The sequence below is a fragment of the Borostomias antarcticus genome (genome assembly GCF_949987555.1).
Source record: "Borostomias antarcticus genome assembly, chromosome: 21".
In the NCBI taxonomy this organism is placed as follows: Eukaryota; Metazoa; Chordata; class Actinopteri; order Stomiiformes; family Stomiidae; genus Borostomias; species Borostomias antarcticus.
Window position 1 is genome coordinate 139,897 of NC_140254.1, and position 18,782 is coordinate 158,678.

General features: G+C 48.8%; 2 protein-coding genes across 2 annotated transcripts; one reads left to right on the forward strand and one right to left on the reverse strand.

Annotated features, from left to right (window-relative positions):
* Positions 1–1,222: 1,222 nt before the first annotated feature.
* On the forward strand, positions 1,223–8,867 carry sgo1 (shugoshin 1; the record flags this gene model as incomplete). The annotated part of the gene is made up of 9 exons (XM_084455488.1): positions 1,223–1,367; positions 1,774–1,973; positions 2,157–2,212; positions 2,365–2,429; positions 2,596–3,486; positions 3,627–3,761; positions 3,858–4,040; positions 7,270–7,456; positions 8,732–8,867. 9 exons carry the CDS (start codon positions 1,223–1,225, stop codon positions 8,865–8,867), a joined length of 1,998 nt encoding a protein of 665 aa, XP_084311614.1.
* Positions 8,868–11,764: 2,897 nt separating this feature from the next.
* kat2b (K(lysine) acetyltransferase 2B) lies at positions 11,765–18,326 on the reverse strand (the record flags this gene model as incomplete). The annotated part of the gene is made up of 18 exons (XM_084455681.1): positions 18,067–18,326; positions 17,026–17,152; positions 16,738–16,883; positions 16,062–16,148; positions 15,677–15,858; positions 15,388–15,579; positions 15,171–15,274; positions 14,937–15,062; positions 14,620–14,753; positions 14,124–14,332; positions 13,749–13,875; positions 13,525–13,635; positions 13,270–13,413; positions 13,034–13,148; positions 12,600–12,630; positions 12,383–12,446; positions 12,180–12,264; positions 11,765–11,958 (listed from the first exon to the last, which is right to left on the reverse strand). The coding sequence occupies exons 1-18, from the start codon at positions 18,265–18,267 to the stop codon at positions 11,765–11,767; spliced, it is 2,379 nt and encodes a 792-aa protein (XP_084311807.1). The 5' UTR covers positions 18,268–18,326.
* Positions 18,327–18,782: the final 456 nt, after the last annotated feature.

Sequence of the window (18,782 nt, forward strand, 5' to 3'; positions counted from 1 at the left end):
CTGACTCATCTGAGGTGTGGCCTAGTAGATGCCATGCTCTTGACTGTGCAATGTTGGAATTGTTCCATATGACTTATGCAGAGGAAAATAAATGAGATCATGAAGTGGCATCAATCTAATGTTTTATTTATGGCAGGAGTTTGTGTGTGTGTGTGTGTGTGTGTATGTGTGTGTTTGTGTGTGTGTGTGTGTGTGTGTTTGTGTGTGTGTGTGTGTGTGTGTGTGTGTGTGTGTGTGTGTGTGTGTGTGTGTGTGTGTGTGTGTGTGTGTGTGTGTGTGTGAGGAGGGTGGAGGTTAATGATGGAGATATGGAGAACAGGGCATATGAAGAGTTTACAGGTCTAAGAGTTTACAGGCCTACGTTGTACTCAAGACCCTGGTTTATGGGCACATGGCCGGAGATCCCACGGTGAGCCCAGTCTGCAAATAACATATCAAAACAGCATGAGATGTAGGCCTACATTAACTATAAAATGGATGATAAAATGGATGGATGAAAACATAGATTCAAAACGAATCAAATAATCATCCTGTCATGGTCGGATTGGATATGAATCAAATTAATATAGTCGTCCTCTCAATGGCAGACCATCGCCACCTGCTGGAAAGCATGGTCATTTTCACTTCACAGCTGTATAGGCGCCCCCTCGTGGAAGACTCGGGTAGGACCATCCATGGGTAGGATGAAGATGATGATGATGATCCATGGGTAGGACCTGCTTTGGACGGAAGTGACGAACACCATAACAGTCAGTCACATCCACCAATCAGCGCACAGCACGCACATTTCAAATATCAACGTGTGGAGAGGAAGAGGGTTTTATCTTTTTTTGCGACGCGTTACCATCATTTTATGCAATATTCGTTTATTGTGATTAATAATAAATTGTTCTGTTCAAAAGCAAGGAGGTAAGTCAACATTTGAATAGTCTTCATGTAGCTAACGTTAGAAGCGAAGCATGTGATCCTCTCCGTCACATTTGAAGACAAGCTTGCGGATCACTTAATAATAACCAATCACTTTAACGGTCACGTTAGCTAACTAACCTGTTAGCTGGACCATAACAACTGCATAGTCTGCTAGATAGACACCGATCTACCTACTGGTACCCGATTGTGAAGCCAGAAGAAGAACACGACGTTTGGTTTCATAATGTAACCAGCCAGACAACTGTGTTTTCTCATCATTCTCTCTAGCTACCGCTAGCTCATTCTCAGGACCATGGCGAGGGAACGGGGGAAGAAGAAGTCTTTCCAGCAGAGCTTGGAGGACATTAAGGAGAAGATGAAGGAGAAGAGGAACAAACGTCTGGCAAGTGCCTCTGCAGCCAACAGAGGACGGTCCAAAACTATCAACAAAACCAGCGGTGAGAAGCCCAGCTTTAAAAGAACCTTTAGGCTTCCTACCTATCACTGCTCACATGGAAACAAAATGAACCCCATGGTCGTATGAGACGGAACCAAAGTGAGTTGACTGTCTTGGGGGAAGAAACTGTTGATGTGGCGAGAGAGGATTTGTCCTTGACCGAAATCTTCTGCCAGACAAGAGTTTATGGAATATGTGGTGATGACCAGGACAAGAGGGGTCACAGATAACAAGCATGCCTTCATTCATTTTAAGTTAGTGAGCGAGCAATGCATTATAAAAACAACCCTGAAGTATTTAAGCTATTGTATTGTCAGTCACTGCCATCAAAAGGGGCGCCCCCATTGAAAAGGATGGTGTCGGTCGGAGTGGCGTCTCACTGTACTCTCCCGTTCCCTGTCCCTCAGCCGGCAACGTGCGGCAGGTCATCCTGAAGGAGGTGCAGGTCAACAACAAGGCCCTGGCGCTGGCCCTGCAGGCCGAGAAGGAGAAGGTGCGGCAGGCCCACGCCATGATCCTGCAGCTGAACAGGGAGCAGCAGGCCCTCTTCCTCCACCTGCTCCTGCTCAAGAGGAGGCTGAAGGAGCAGGAGGCCAAAGCCACACAGGTGAGGAGCGCTACAGCGGTTGGCCTGGAGATTTAACAGGAGTAGTAGGTAGATAATATGCTGCTTAATAGGTGGGAAGCCATGGATCGCCACCTCTATGATGTTGCGGTCTAGAGAGTGTCACTGTCATGCAAGGAACTGAGAGGTGTACAGAGTGGAACCGTCTCTCTATTTGTTTGTTAGAGCGGACTTCCAGTTCCACCGATCTCTGAACCGCCGGAGCCTGTGGACTCGCCCAGGTGAGCTAATCGAACACAAATCATGTGTACTGTCATTTTTTCACCTTTATTGCAGGGCCTGCCCTTGACTGTGTATCCTGCCGTGTGGGCCTGTAGTGTTTTATCAGCTCTCTTCCAGGCTTGACAATTTCACTGTTGTACTTTTTGACCAGGAGAGCGCTGAGCCCCACTAGCCTGGACAAGCGGCTGTTGTGTGTGGATCAAGTCCTCAGCTCAGGTACGCAGTAAAAACACAGGTCCGCCATCTTCTCAGACTGGGATCTGGGCTTAGTGATGACACTCTTGACTGTAAACAGTGTTTAGGATATTATTTGAGTGATTATCCAGGTTAGAAGGTAGGTGTCAACTGATGATGAATCTCCTTGTCATCTTCTCTGTCTCAGAGCCTCCACTTCCTGAAGGGGCGGGACAAACGGAATGTGACGGACGGATGGGTGTGCCACGTACTGTTTGCGTGAGGCGCAGGAGGGCGGAGAGCACGACGCGGTCCGAGCGTGTGCCGAAACGCTGTCCCCTCAGCGAGGAGAGCGCCAGCAGCGCCCCTCCAGTGGTTCTAGTGCAGGAGGTGGCAGGGGTTCTAACAGAGAGCCCCATTCACAGTGACGGGAGAACCCAGAACCGCACGCGGGAGATGGAATCAGAGACAGCCGATCCTATTGGCGTAGAGGAGTTCCATCACTCCACCCCGGAGCCGGCTCCTCCCCCTCCTGAAGCGACCAATCAGCAGCAGCTTCGTAGGAGGCAGGCGCAGCCTCCACGCCCTAAACCCGAGCCCGCGGCGCGGAAGCCGGAGAGGGGGCGCAGGGCGGAGCGAGCTCCGCTGAAGAAGCCCTGGGAGAACTCCAAACCCAGGACCCGCTCCAAGAGCCGGGACCGCTCCGCCAAGCGGCCCAGAACCGCGGCCGCGGCGCCGCAGGGGGACAAACTCAACACCTCCTTGGGTTTCAACGACACCTTCGACTTCGATTGCGAGGGGGCGGTCCACCTCACGCCCTTCCGGGGCAAGGCCGCGGACGATCGGGAGGACGCGGCGGAAAGGGGGCGGGGGCAGCCACAGACCCCGCCTCAGTCGCAGCAGCTCGGGGTCGAAACGGAGCCGGGGTCGAGTTCGTCTTCCTCCGAGCCGGAGGAGGAGGAGGACAGCCCGGGTTTCGTCCCTCAGAAGTGTCACAGGAGGCCGATCGTGCCCAGGACCGTCGTTGCTCGCCGGGGGCGGCCCGCTACAGCGGCCAGGGAGAGAGAGAACCTCCCGCCTCAACCAGAGAACACACGAGGTGAGGCTCGTAACCGTGAAGGGCTTTCTCTTTGTCTACTACAAAATAATGCGTGGGACATCGCCATGCGAGTGTTTTGTCGTGTTCATTTCACAGTAGAGCATTCCTGTTCATTTGTTTTTCGTCTGCCGGGCGTCTAGTCGGCGTCAGAGTGGAGGAGTCCAGTCCTGGGCCTGTGGTCCCTGAAGAAGAACTACATCTCCCACAATCCCCCGGGTGTGTCTTTGTGGACAGTCCTGGTCCAATGGCAGAGCAGGGCCAAGAGGGCAACCCGGGTGAGTTGGCGTGCTGAAGCAGGATCCCAGTAGACCTAGCTACACAAAGGAGGTGGATTATGATGTGATGATGATGGTGGTTATTTGGTTTTCTAGGACCCCAGGGAGAGGAAGAGGAGGAGGGTCTACCTCCCATCACCCCCGGCGTGGAAGCGGAGATGAAGAGGATCGATGGTGTCCTGTCTGGTTTCGGCGACGCCCCCAGCCAGACTCCTGGGCTAGCGAGCCGCACCCCACACAAGAGCCGTGTCCCACAGACGGAAAAGAACTACCGGAGAGGTAGGGTTCAGTCGGTGTTGCTGTAGGGAGCTGGTCCATACAGGTCAAGGGTCATGGTATGATGGCTAGGGATGGGTATCGGGAACCGGTATTTTGTGGTACCAGTACGTCATTGGGTCAGTACCGAAATACAAAAAAAGAATGCCAACAATCGCAGACTTTTAGATCGCTAACGTTTTTAGCATGTCAATGGAGTTTAACATAGCGTAAATTAGCATCGCTATTAGCAGGTGAGAGATGATAAAATGAAAATATTCGGTTGCTATAAGTAATGTAACCGCACTTTAGTCTATGTCCTCTGATGCTAGTAACTGTTACTGTTAACAGTTATTGTTAACTGTTTTTACTGTAGAGCAGGGGTGCCCACCTTTCTGAGCTACCAGCTCAACAAGATCTCCCACCCACCTCACGCACCCAACCCCCCCCCCCCACCCTTCTGTCACTTGTCACTTAGTCTGGCTCAACGGATGTAGGTTTTGGCAATAAACCTTGTCATTCGTTATCACACTGCCCAATCAGTGGCGAGTCTGGCGACACAAATTAATCTGATTCGGCCGAGAGATTCTCTCGGCACCAATCAGATTCGATCCAGACTATTTTGCGGACTGTGATTGGTTTAAAGAAATACTCCCCCCCCCTATTGCAGAATGGTAATATGTCCAGCCAGACCTGTCTCCGGCGCTGGCACAGCGTAAACGAAGTGTGGAGATAGGTCTGGCTATGCGAGACTACTACATTGACTAGGTTTTAAGTCATGTCTCAATAAAGTCATATCTTAAAAAGAATCCCATTAAAAAAATAACAACATACAACCGAAATAGCAACATAAGACTACTGTTTCAAAATCAATGATTATTAATTATTCATCAAGCTACCAATTACTTCACACTGGAAGTGGAACCTTAACTTTGTTCTATATTTGCCTTGAAAATCTTAACAGGTAACAGCTTAGTGGTCAGAATAGCTCAATACACTGATGACTTAATGGATCAGCCAGAGTTGCATAATCCTGACTTTTTTTTTTGTTTCTGATTGATTTTGCTAGACTGCTATCAGCTATCAGCTACACATACAAGCCTAAACGATGAAATCAGCCCACACATGATTAAATCATTAAAACACTCAGCTGAACTGCATTACACTGGTAATCTACAAAGGAGCAGGAGGAAAGAGTTGCTCACTCAGACAACAAGAGAGGTGACATAACTGCTTGCTTCTGAACAAGAGAGGTGACATGACTGCCTGCTTCTGAACAAGAGAGGTGACATGACTGCTTGCTTCTGAACAAGAGAGGTGACAAGACTGCTTGCTTCTGAACAAGAGAGGTGACATGACTGCTTGCTTCTGAACAAGAGAGGTGACATGACTGCTTGCTTCTGAACAAGAGGGGTGACATGACTGCTTGCTTCTGAACAAGAGGGGTGACATGACTGCTTGCTTCTGAACAAGAGAGGTGACAAGACTGCTTGCTTCTGCACACACAGCTTCAGCGCGTCATCAAGTCGCTTCTTCATGGCTTTTCTTTTGAATGGCTCGAGATCTACCAGCATAGAGATCTACCAGCATAGAGATCTACCAGCATAGAGATCTACCAGTATAGAGATCTACCAGCATAGAGATCTACCAGCCTAGAGATCTACCAGCATAGAGATCTACCAGCCTAGAGATCTACCAGCCTAGAGATCTACCAGCATAGAGATCTACCAGCATGGAGATCTACCAGCATAGAGATCTACCAGCCTAGAGATCTACCAGCATAGAGATCTACCAGCCTAGAGATCTACCAGCATAGAGATCTACCAGCATAGAGATCTACCAGCATGGAGATCTACCAGCATAGAGATCTACCAGCATAGAGATCTACCAGCAGAGATCTACCAGCATAGAGATCTACCAGCCTAGAGATCTACCAGCCTAGAGATCTACCAGCATAGAGATCTACCAGCATGGAGATCTACCAGCATAGAGATCTACCAGCCTAGAGATCTACCAGCCTAGATATCTACCAGCCTGGAGATCTACCAGCCTAGAGATCTACCAGCCTAGAGATCTACCAGCATAGAGATACCAGCATAGAGATCTACCAGCATAGAGATCTACCAGCATAGAGATCTACCAGCATAGAGATCTACCAGCCTAGAGATCTACCAGTATAGAGATCTACCAGCATAGAGATCTACCAGCCTAGAGATCTACCAGCATAGAGATCTACCAGCATGGAGATCTACCAGCATGGAGATCTACCAGTATAGAGATCTACCAGTATAGAGATCTACCAGTATAGAGATCTACCAGCCTAGAGATCTACCAGCATGGAGATCTACCAGCATAGAGATCTACCAGTATAGAGATCTACCAGCCTAGAGATCTACCAGCCTAGAGATCTACCAGCATAGAGATCTACCAGCCTAGAGATCTACCAGCAGAGATCTACCAGCATAGAGATCTACCAGCCTAGAGATCTACCAGCCTAGAGATCTACCAGCCTAGAGATCTACCAGCCTAGAGATCTACGACTTACTGGTCGATTGCAATGGACGTGTTGGGCACCCCTGCTGTAGGGAGATGACCACAACCCTTAACCTCCGTTCCCACCCCCCTTCCAGAGATGACCACAGCCCTTAACCTCCGTTCCCACCCCCCTTCCAGAGATGACCACAGCCCTTAACCTCCGTTCCCACCCCCCTTCCAGAGATGACCACAACCCTTAACCTCCGTCCCCCCCCCCCTTCCAGAGATGACCACAACCCTTAACCTCCGTTCCCACCCCCCTTCCAGAGGCACATTATCAGACACCCTCATACCTGCTTAGCATGCAGTTAAAAAGAGAAACATCATAGCTGAGCTGCCAATGTCTAAAAAGTAGCCATAACAAGCAATGACTGGACAAGTATCACACAGGATCTCTATGTTAGTGACAGTCCACTATGTCAATGAAGACCAACTGAGACAGAAACATCGACCCAGGCAGTGTATGAGTCCCAAAGTGATAAGTATCGGTATCAATAAGCAATATCGGTATCTATACTGGTATCGATAAAATCCTAACGATGCCCATCCCTGGCTGTGTATCATTATCGGTGTGTCTCTCTCAAATAATTTGTCACTTTTGTCCTCGCGGTGTCACCGTCAGATGGGACTTTTCTCTCACTCTAATCTCACTGCTTGTGTGCGCTGGTCTCAAAGCACTTTCTCTTCCCGTTTCTTCACCCCTCCGGTGTGTCCTCAGGTGGGCTTGGTGTCGGTGCCGGGCGGGGCTTCAGTCTGAGTGATGTCACCAATATGTCCCCAGCAGCCTATAGCAGGTGCCCGTCCAGCATGTCCCGCCCCTCGGAGCCCCGGTGCTCCACGCCAGGCCCGGCCCGCCGCCGCCGCTGCACCATGACGGTGGACTACAAGGAACCGTCGCTACACGCGTCAGTAAACACACACACACACATACACACACATATACACACACACACACACACATACACCGAGATACACACACGCACACACATACACCGAGATACTACACGCGTCAGTAAACACACACACACACACATACACACACACACACACACACACACACACACACACACACACACATACACCGAGATACACACACACATACACAGAGATACACGCACACACACACACACACACACACCGAGATACTACACGCGTCAGTAAACATACACACACACATACACCGAGATACACACACACATACACACACATATACACCGAGATACACACACACACCGAGATACTACACACGTCAGTAAACACACACACATACACCGAGATACTACACGCGTCAGTAAACACACACACACATACACCGAGATACTACACGCGTCAGTAAACACACACACACATACACCGAGATACACACATACACCGAGATACTACACGCGTCAGTAAACACACACACACATACACCGAGATACTACACGCGTCAGTAAACACACACACACATACACCGAGATACACATACACACACGCACACACATACACCGAGATACTACACGCGTCAGTAAACACACACACACATACACCGAGATACTCACACACACACACACACATATACACCGGGATACTACACGCGTCAGTAAACACACACACACACATACACCGAGATACACACACACACACACATACACCGAGATACACACACACCGAGATACACACGCACGCACACACACATACACCGAGATTCTACACGCGTCAGTAAACGCACACTCACACACATACACACACATACACCAAGATACACGCACACACACACACCGAGATACTACACGCGTCAGTAAACACACACACACACACATACACCGAGATACACACGCGTCAGTAAACACACATACACCGAGATACACACACACACACACACCGAGATACACACACACCGAGATACACACACACACACACCGAGATACACACACACACACCGAGATACATGCACACACACACCGAGATACATGCACACACACACCGAGATACATGCGCACACACACACCGAGATACATGCGCACACACACACCGAGATACATGCACACACACACACACACCGAGAAACACGCACACACACGAGATACACGCACGCAAAAAAAATGCTTGACCCGGCCGTTCGTTTGTCCTAGACCTACAGGCTGGATAACCTTCTCGCTCCGTCTCTCATCGATGTGCTTCTGTTCCCCTCATCACAGGAAGCTGAGGCGTGGAGACAAGTTCACAGACACCAAGTTCCTGCGTTCTCCCATCTTCAAACAGAAACCCAGGAATTCAATGAAAAGCCAGCCGTCATTGAAGAAATACGATGAATCATTTGTTGGATGTCGCTAACAGTTGAATCCTCGTGGACTGTTAGCTGCTGGATCTGAGAAGTTTGAGCTGTTTTGAATATGTTCTCTGTCGACATGTTTTCAAAACCTTTCTAAAAATGTTTTAATTCTTCATTGGAAGCAATAGGAGACAGCCTGTGAGTGTTGCTGGATGATTCTTTCAAACTCTCTTGCTTGTGTCTTTAAATTTGGGACAAAGTACTTCCCAATAGATGCATCTCTCACATTCATCTGTTAAACATCTGTGTCTGAGTGAACCGTTTGTTCAAACCTTTCTCTCTCAATCCATCTTTCTCTCTGATGACTGTAGAGGCAGTGTTGAAGTGCGTCTCACTGACCTGTAGTACGGCTCACTGACCTGTAGTACGGCTCACTGACCTGTAGTACGGTCCCATCAGCTGACTACTGTGAATATGTCTATCCTCCCCATTCTCCCCTCGACGATCTTTCCATGTCTGATTTGTGTTGTGATATGATGGTGAATAAATGTTTGCTCTGTAAGTGGTGGAATGTCTATATTGCGTGGTACTGGTCCTTCAAAAGTTATTGATGTTCAAATCATGATAATGCCAACAAGAAAAATAGACACATTCACATTTCACTTCTATTTTATTCAGTCTATAAAATAGGCTATTCATGTGTCCTTAAAACCAATAGTACAAAGGTCATGAAATAACTTCCAGACATATTACAAAATCCAGATTTTTCCTAAAGTTTTAAAAGTACAAACATCTTTTTACAAAACAGCAAAACTACATACTGTAGTATTGCACAATCTTTCTTAACTTTATCTCCAAAGTACAAATGTAGCAATCTCATAACATAAGAATAGAGAGAATAAATTAAGACTTTTTCTTAAGCATTATTCCTTTAAATTACAGCACATAAATAAGAATAAACTCTACAGACTTAAATTAGCCATTAGTTGAAATCGTGCATTTCTCTAAAACCGAATATCTTGGATCGATTACAAGAATGCTCTGATTTGCAATGTGTTGATGAATACTTGCTTGAAAAATAAATAAGTGCATTTCGATGGTCAACTTGTGCCCAATGGGGCTTCAGACTAGACGTATAAAGCTGGGTAGCTCTGAGAAAAGCAGCTTCCCATCCTTTCAATTCACAAACAAAAAAATATACATCGAAAATATACATTAAGTAGTTAAAGAGCTTTAAAAGAGTTAAAATTTGTACAGATTTAACATAGCAATGTTTTTCCTTGTTTTGGCAGGATGAACTCGGATGTACACACAAACAATGACGTCATTCTCTCTGGGACATAGTCCACGCATGACAGTGTGCACACTCAGAGATGTGTTGGGAAACACACACACACACACAGGCAGACAAAGCTAAAGACTACTATGACCCAGCAACAACAATCAGAAAGAAAGCCCTTGTCTGTATCTCTCAGTCCAGTTCTTCAAAGGCAAGACTTCTAGAAATAGAACACATTTCTAGAACTAGAACTCTTCACAGGTGGGGTTTCTGTATATGGCATCTGATTACCTCAGTCAACAGAGACATAAGAACGACAGAAACAATGACGGAAATAAGAGGAGGCGCAGAAAAATAGACTTGTAATCCTAAAAAAAAAAACTACAAACATTATTCCTATATCTATACTGCTCCAAAAAATTAAGGGAACACTTAATCATCACAGGATTAAACTTCTGGGATATCGATCTGTCCAGTTAGGAAGCATAAATGATTGTGAATCAATTTGACCTCCTTCGGTGCAAATGAAAGCGAACAGGTGGACAGGAGAAGCAACAGAAAGAAAAAACCCAAAAAGGAGCTGGTTTTGCAGGTGGTGGCCACAGACCGTTTCTCTCTCCTTATCCTCCCTGACTGATCTTTCTCTAGTCTTGCATGTTGCTGGTGTCCTTGTCTCTACTGTTAGCATGAGGCGGTACCTGCAGCCCAATCAGGTCGCACAGGTAGTCCAGCTCCAGACTTTAGGCTGGTGCAGTGGGACCTGGGTTCTTCCTGGGGCAGTGGGACCTGGGTTCTTCCTGGTGCAGGAAGTGGGACCTGGGTTCTTCCTGGGGCAGTGGGACCTGGGTTCTTCCTGGTGCAGGAAGTGGGACCTGGGTTCTTCCTGGGGCAGTGGGACCTGGGTTCTTCCTGGTGCAGTGGGACCTGGGTTCTTCCTGGTGCAGGAAGTGGGACCTGGGTTCTTCCTGGGGCAGTGGGACCTGGGCTCTTCCTGGTGCAGTGGGACCTGGGTTCTTCCTGGGGCAGTGGGACCTGGGTTCTTCCTGGGGCAGTGGGACCTGGGTTCTTCCTGGGGCAGTGGGTCCTGGGTTCTTCCTGGTGCAGTGGGTCCTGGGTTCTTCCTGGTGCAGGAAGTGGGACCTGGGTTCTTCCTGGTGCAGTGGGTCCTGGGTTCTTCCTGGTGCAGGAAGTGGGACCTGCCTCCGCCGCCACCAAGGAGCACCACAGACTGTCCAGGAGCTCACTGATGCCCTGGTCCAGGGGGGGGGGGGCATACACACTACTGAGCCACATTATGAGTTGTCGTGATTAAATTCACACAGTTGGATCAGCCTGTGATCTCCATTTTCCACTTGTTTCGTTCAATTAAGTGTTCCCTTAATTTCTTTGAGCAGTATATATTCACCCATCCTATTGGGAGGCAATGGGTCCTGTTCAAATAGTTTTACAATGAACTATCCCTTCCCCCTTTCCATCATTCTCTAAAAATATTCTGGAATATAAAAAAATAAAAGCACTAGGACATTTGCCCCTCTCTCTCTCTTGCTCTCTCTCTCTCTCTCTCTCTCTCTCTCCTTCCCTCCCTCCCTCCCTCTCTTCCTCCCTCCCCCCTCTCTCTCTCTCTCTCTCCCCCCCCCCCTCTCTCTCTCTCTCTCGCCCCCCCCCCCAGCTCAACCAGTCCTATTTCTCCATGAGGCCGGCCTCCTTGATCTTTGTGTAGAAGAACTTCTCCAGTAGGTTGGCACACTTGTAGTACTCGCTCTCGGGCGGGTTGTACTCCCGGCAGTTGGTGAAGATGCGCTGCATGTCGGCCATGAAGAGCTTGCGCGTGGTGTAGTACCTGCTCTTCAGACGCTCGCTCATGGTCTTCAGGTCTGGAGGGAACAACGGCGTGACGTCTCATCGTCCACACAACACCTTCACGACTTTAACGACTGACGATTTCCTAAGACGTTTCGTAGTATACCTTCGAGCCGCCACACACTAAATGACTCCTTGGCTTACATTCTAGCTAAATGAAGTGTAGTCAACCGTGGTGCCCCGCTGTGTCCCCTCCCCTGGAGAACGAGCCCATGCAGGTAGGTTCCATACATACCCATGGGGAAGCGGATGACTTGGTAATAACCAGGGGCTTCCGTCTTCTTTACTGGCTCCATGAAAGGCCAGGCGTTCTGGTGACTCTGGAACAGAAAAAAAAACTCATTGAGAAATGACTCAGTGAGAAGAGACCTCTGTGTGTGTGTGTGTGTGTGTGTGTGTGTGTGTGTGTGTGTGTGTGTGTGTGTGTGTGTGTGTTACCTTCACATGTTGCAGGATAGTCTTCAGAGTGCTGTAAAGCTGATCTGGGTCCTTCAGCTCTTTCCTGGGATCAAAACAGGAAAAGGGACATCGCCTCATTTCCTGTCCTCATTTATCCTTCTGATAACAGAGTGAGCTCAAACTAAGTCTGATGGGGCCCCTGTTTAAACAGTTCGTTTGTTTGGAGTCGAGTAAATGAGGGAAATGATCGACTCACCCTTTGCCCACAGGTTTCCATCCAGTTTCACCTGTAAATAGAAAAGAGTTGAGTTGAGCCCGTCACCCCATTCCCAGCTCATCCTAACACTGTGTCCTAACTGCTTGCGACGCGAGCAACAGAACGTGACATCGCATGCTTGCTGTCCTAACTGAAACCGTTAAATTTCCTGTTCTGTTACATCATTTGTCTATATTCCCAACTGAAGACAGTTAAAGAACGAACGCCTGTCAACGCGAGCGACAGGAGGAAAATAGGAACAGGGCTCGCGTCAAAAGAGCAGTTAAAACGTTGCGCCGCTTCGCGCTGCGTCGCTCGCGTCCAGTTAGGACATAATAGAAAACAAAGCAATGGAACGCATTTTGTCGCTGACGCTCGCTCGCGTCGCGTGTAGTTAGGACACGGTGTAAGTCATCCTAAAGGCAGAGACGTACGTATGCCAGGAATGTTCTCGATGGGAATCTGCCGTACTCCTTCCTTAAAACAGGAAAGTCCTGGGTAGACCTTTCTGATCTGAGCCTGCTTCCGCTCAATCAGCTTCTTAATGATCTGAGGGGGAGAGAGAAAGAGAGAGAGATGGGTTTTACAACACACACACACACACACACACTTTTTCTTTCTTTCATATCCTGCACGAACAAACGAACACAAACGCACACACAGAACACACCTCCTTCTGTTTCTTGATGATGACGGAGAACTCTGTGTAGGGGATGCTGGGGTTGAGCTCACAGCCCATGAGCGTGGCTCCCTCATAGTCTTTTATGTATCCTACATACTTGGCCTTCGGTACCTTGATGTCTTTGGAGAAACCCTGCCGACAGAGAGGAAGTTACTAGATCTCTACAGATATTGTTCATGTGATTTTTTTTTCCTTCCCTCATAATAGAGCGAGTCTGATCTTGGTAGCCGATAGCATGCTGACCTGCTTCTTGAAGTAGCCAATGGCGTACTCGTCTGCGTAAGTCAGGAAGTTGAGAATATCATGTTTGATGTGGTATTCCTTTAGGTGGTTCATTAGGTGAGTGCCGTAACCCTACAAACACAGACCCACAGGGTTCAAAGGTCAAAACTGACCAATGACAGTGAACAAATTCAAAGGTAATACCAAACTAATTCACTAGAAAGGTAAGAAGCATGTCGTCCTACCTTGACCTGTTCGTTGGAGGTAACAGCACAAAAGACAATCTCTGTAAAACCCTGCGAGGGAAACATCCGGAAGCAGATCCCCCCGATCACTCGGCCATCTTTGATCAGCGACAGCGTCTTGTGCTTCCTGTTCGGAGAGGAAGTATGCGAGGTCCCATTTAAAACAACATATCACCGCACCTCTGGACAGCTCACACTCTAGCGTAAGTCGAGTCATTTCACCAGCTGTGAAACTCCTCAGCCTAGCGCAAGTTAGGCTAGTTGCGCGATACAAACTTCCATCCGCTACATCGGTTTTCACAAACGACACGTATTAAAAAATCAACGTGTCACAGACCAGACGGGTAACATGGATGTGTTCTCTGTGGCACGTACGGGTCGAAAACCAGCCGGGTGATGTACTCCTTGGGCATACGGGGCAGCTGGTGTGAGAACACGTTCTGTAGCCCCACCAGCCACATCAGGATCCGCTTGTTGGGCTTCTGGTTCAGGGAGTTGCCGATGACGTGGAACTCGATCACGCCCCGCCTCTCCTCCAGGCGCGCCGCCTCGTCCCGCGCCGAGTGAGCCGACAGCAGGCTGGTCTGAAATCAGAGGGGCGTCGCCGGAGTCGTGATTCGGCATCAAAAAAGGCCCAAGGAAGGGGGCTTTTAAACAAATGTCAAATGAAGTGCACACGCAAAGGTTAAATCAGTGTTGACGTTGTAATATTATTAAGGTGGTGGAAGTGTAACAGTAGGATTTTGAGAGCCGTGATGGGGGTGTGGTAATAGATGGGGGTGTGGTGATAGATGGGGGTGTGGTGATAGATGGGGGTGTGGTGATAGTATGAAGGGTTAACGTGTGGAGGCGGAGCCGGGGGATTGTTTACCTCTGGAACAGCACCGGGGTCTGTGATGGTCGCCATGACTTCGTTGATGAGCTCCATGGGGATGTCACCTACGATCCTGGGCCTCTTGTTCTCCTCGTGGGCGAGGGGCTCTGCCGGCTTCCGCTTCTCCCCGCCTACACACACACACACGCACGCACGCACACACACACACACACACACACACACACACACACATACACACACCTCTGCTTACTATTCCAAACTCCTTCTCTATACCTTTTGGCAAGAGAAAACTAAATGAAACCTATTCCAAGCATAAAGGTAGGTACAGTATTCTTTGGGGATAGGTCTATTACCTGGACTGGGCTCCAGGACAGAAGCAGTCTTCCTGGCAGGACTAACACTGCCACAACTAGACGGGTCCACAGACACTGGGCTGGTGCTGTAGTAGAGGGGCCGGGCCACCGGGGGCGCACTGATCACTGCAAGAGAATACAGGAGATTGTCGTACTATAACAATAAGGCCTCCAAACTTTACTAGCATGTGTGTGCGCGCGTGTGTGTGTCTGTGTGTGTGTAAGTGTACGTACCAGTGTGGATGGGGATCGGCCCACCTGAGGAGCCAGCCAGGAAGTCTTCGCTCCAGATAGGAGAGTTGTGGCTGTACACTTCCTCCTCCAGCATGGACAGAAATCTGTGGGGGGGCAGAAATGGTCATCACACCTACGGTAGACGTATACACACCATGCATACAGGTATGTTGTGAAAATTGTGTGCGTAGTGTGTGCGCATGTGTGTGACACTCACTTTGGGAAGTGTGTGAGGATGAGTGTGCGTTTTTCGGGGGGTAGCTTGTCCTTCTCCTGCCTGGCCTGTTCTAGCAGCTGTTTCCTCATCACAGTGAAGACCGAGCGCAGGAGGGTTCTCCCGAAGATCTGCGTCGTCTCGTACCGCGGTAAACTGTCACAGAACTGAGGAACGTTGCAGTAGCACAGCCACCTGCGGAAATACACCGCGGTCAGGGCATTAGGGCATGCTGGTTCTGGTCAAAAGAGCTCGCCGGAACGTCCTGTTGAATAACTCGTCGCATGCTAACCTGGTGTAGTTGCCTTTGTACCCGGCCGCATCATCAGCCGGCGCCCGCTGCCGTCTCTGTGACGGCGTCTCGAGCTGCCAGTAGTTGATCTGGTTGAGGAACATTTTCGCCAGCTCCACGATGGTCTGGCGCTCCTTAGCGGGAAGATGGCTGAACTTGTACTGGACAAAGTTATTCACACCCTGTTTCGGAGAGAGAGGAGAGTGGGAGATGATTTGGGCTAAAATTAGGGTAAAAAAAAAGCACATCGCATCACTTACACTAACACACACACACACACACACACATTATTCTGTTCCAAACTGTGTATACGTGTACTGTATACAGTGTGTGTGTGTGTGTGTGTGTGTGTGTGTGTGTGTGTGTGTGTGTGCTTGCTGCTTACCTGTTCGATGCTGGGTTTCTCAAAGGGAGGACTCTCCTGTGCCTCTACCATAGGTTTACCCATCTGTAGTATGCACTTCCTTAGCAGCTAGAGAGGAAATGAAGAAGGTCACAGGTCAGTGTCACCCTCCCTCCTGTCCTACCAGACACCCATCTATTCTCTCGAGGAATCAGCTGGAGTTATCGCAATGATGAAATCTAGCTGTGCGCATGCGTGCTGGAGCAAGTGGGGAAGCTATTTCGTTTCTAAAGACATTTCTAAAGATCATATTACAGAGGCATGTGAAAAACCACAACAGGCCTACGCTCTATGTAAGCACAACTAGCGATTCATAAAGACAAATTGATGAAAACAACTGTTTCGCGGCAGAAAATAGATTTTTTAGAAGCTGCATTCTCAGTGCCCCGTCTGCCGCCATTACATGGATATACTGGCTCGTGCTGGATTTTGAATTTCTTCTACAGGCCTCCAAATTACACCAAAGTGATCTCGGTGAGTCAAACGTCTTATAATATGCCGTAAATAAGGTCCAGGTTGTCAAAAACAAGCATTCTCCTTTAAGTGCCAAGGATGGTGTAATTACATGTTTATGACAACGACCTGCGTGACATATAGTTTGGCAGCTCTGCAGCTGTTCCCACTCTCTCCGTTTGTTGACACGTGAACGGAGGCCTACTTTGAACAGGGAGAAGTAGACTTGTTTAGTGTCTGCGTCCTCCTCTTTGTGGACGCAGGTGTAGAGGTACTCCACGTCCAGCACGATCCCCAAGAGTCTGTTCATCTCCTCCTCCGACACGTTCTCCAGGTGGGTCACATGGTCGCCTGAGGCACGAATGAGGAAGAGAGATGAGAATGACTCCTCTCCCACAAACACACACCACCACCTCTCTCTATCCACCCCTCCAACCCAAACACACGCACACACAAACACACCACCACCACCACCTCCTCCTGTCAGTCGTACCCAGGGTGTGCGAGCAGCTCCGGCAGGGCTCCTGGAGGTTGACAGTGATAGGCTGCTGGTCCGTTCGGGGCGGGGTCGGAGGGGGGTTCTGACTCTTCCAGCCGTTACACTTACATCCCCCCTCAGCCTGCACGGTCAGAACAGCACAGGGAGATCACAGGGAGGTTACACACAGCAGCGCACGCACGCGCACACATACACACACACACGCACACGGTCACACACACATATACAAACAAAGTTTATATAATGATGAGGGCCCACTTTGTGGTCATCATCAAATTCATAATAACTCAAAACAGTAACAATTCTTCTTTGCTGTAATTGTGAACAGATCAACCAGTTTGTTGAGAGCTTTTTGACAATAAGTCGACTAGGATTGGCCCGATCATAGCGTGACAGTGGAGGCAGGGAGGGGGCCAGGCCTCGGACAGCCTCCTGACTACAACTGCTCTTTTTCAGCTGGAGCTGCGCACATGAGCGTGCGCCGCGGAACAACAACAAACTCCGCCCCCTCGGCAGCTGTCACCCTGTCAAAACAAAGACGCCGTCTCTAGTTGCAGACGATTTATAAACGCAGTAAATACACATTCTATTTGAGTTGTGCACGGTGACAGACGGGAGGTAAACACAATGTCATTTTCCAGTGAAATGAATGATACCTCACACGCTCCTCTCTCCAGCCCGTGCGCACGCAGCCACCTAACCCCTCTCTCCATAACCTGGATTTGTCAAACCGCCAAGTAAATGTTTACGTTGAGCCGACCCTCCTGCCCGCCTTAAGGCCACATTATAGCATTGTAACGACAGGCAGTGTCTCTCGGCTGTCATTCTGAAAAGGTTGCACTTTTTCCCATTCGTATCATACCTTTAGTATCTTATAACTAGTGTGAAAAAATTAAGTGCAGCAATGGCTTCCTTTGCTGCGCTTGCATTTTACCAAATTATTGTAATCCGACAAGCGCAGTTGGATACGCTTTAGAGGGAAAATGCGAGGAAAATCTGCTAAATGTTTTAGATTGAGCTAGTATCTGAGCATACTTTGCAGGACGAGTACACTCCGAGTTTCTCCAGCTTCTTGGGGCGCGGGGAGGAGCGGAGCTGCGCCTTCTTCACGGCGATGCGTGCGGATCCTCCCGCGGTGCCCGAGTCCTCCGTCCCCCCGGCTCCTGGCCCCGCCGGAGCTGAGCCCCAAGCTCCCACGGCCGGGGAACCCTGCTGGACCCCCGCAACCTCGGACATCCTTGATACCGAGCCCCAACGTGATCCCCGACCCAGGAATTGAACGTTTAGGTGTCCGGTTCTCTATTCCACAACCGGAGGATCAGACATGGCGCTCATCCCTCTTTTCAATTTGTCATTGTAGGTCCGGTTTTCCTCCACTAGGGGACACACAGAACGGATAGGCCCAAATCCACTCCGATTCAGAGGAGAGGTCACAAATATGTAAGCGTTTGTAGGAAGGATTTCAAGGTCAAATGTAATAACCAGGATCTGGTCATGTGGAGTATGAAACATGGTTGAATAAACAATGATGTGATTTGCTCTGTGGTCTATATGAACCTGTTACTTCTCCAAAATGAACAAACAAAGAATAGGGCAGCATCATAAATATATGATTTGATACTTTATATACATTTTACACACACCCACCCCCCCCTCCCCACCACACAGATATATATATATATATAGGCATTTTCTTTTGTATATATATATATATATATATATATATATAGGCATTTTCTATTGTATATATA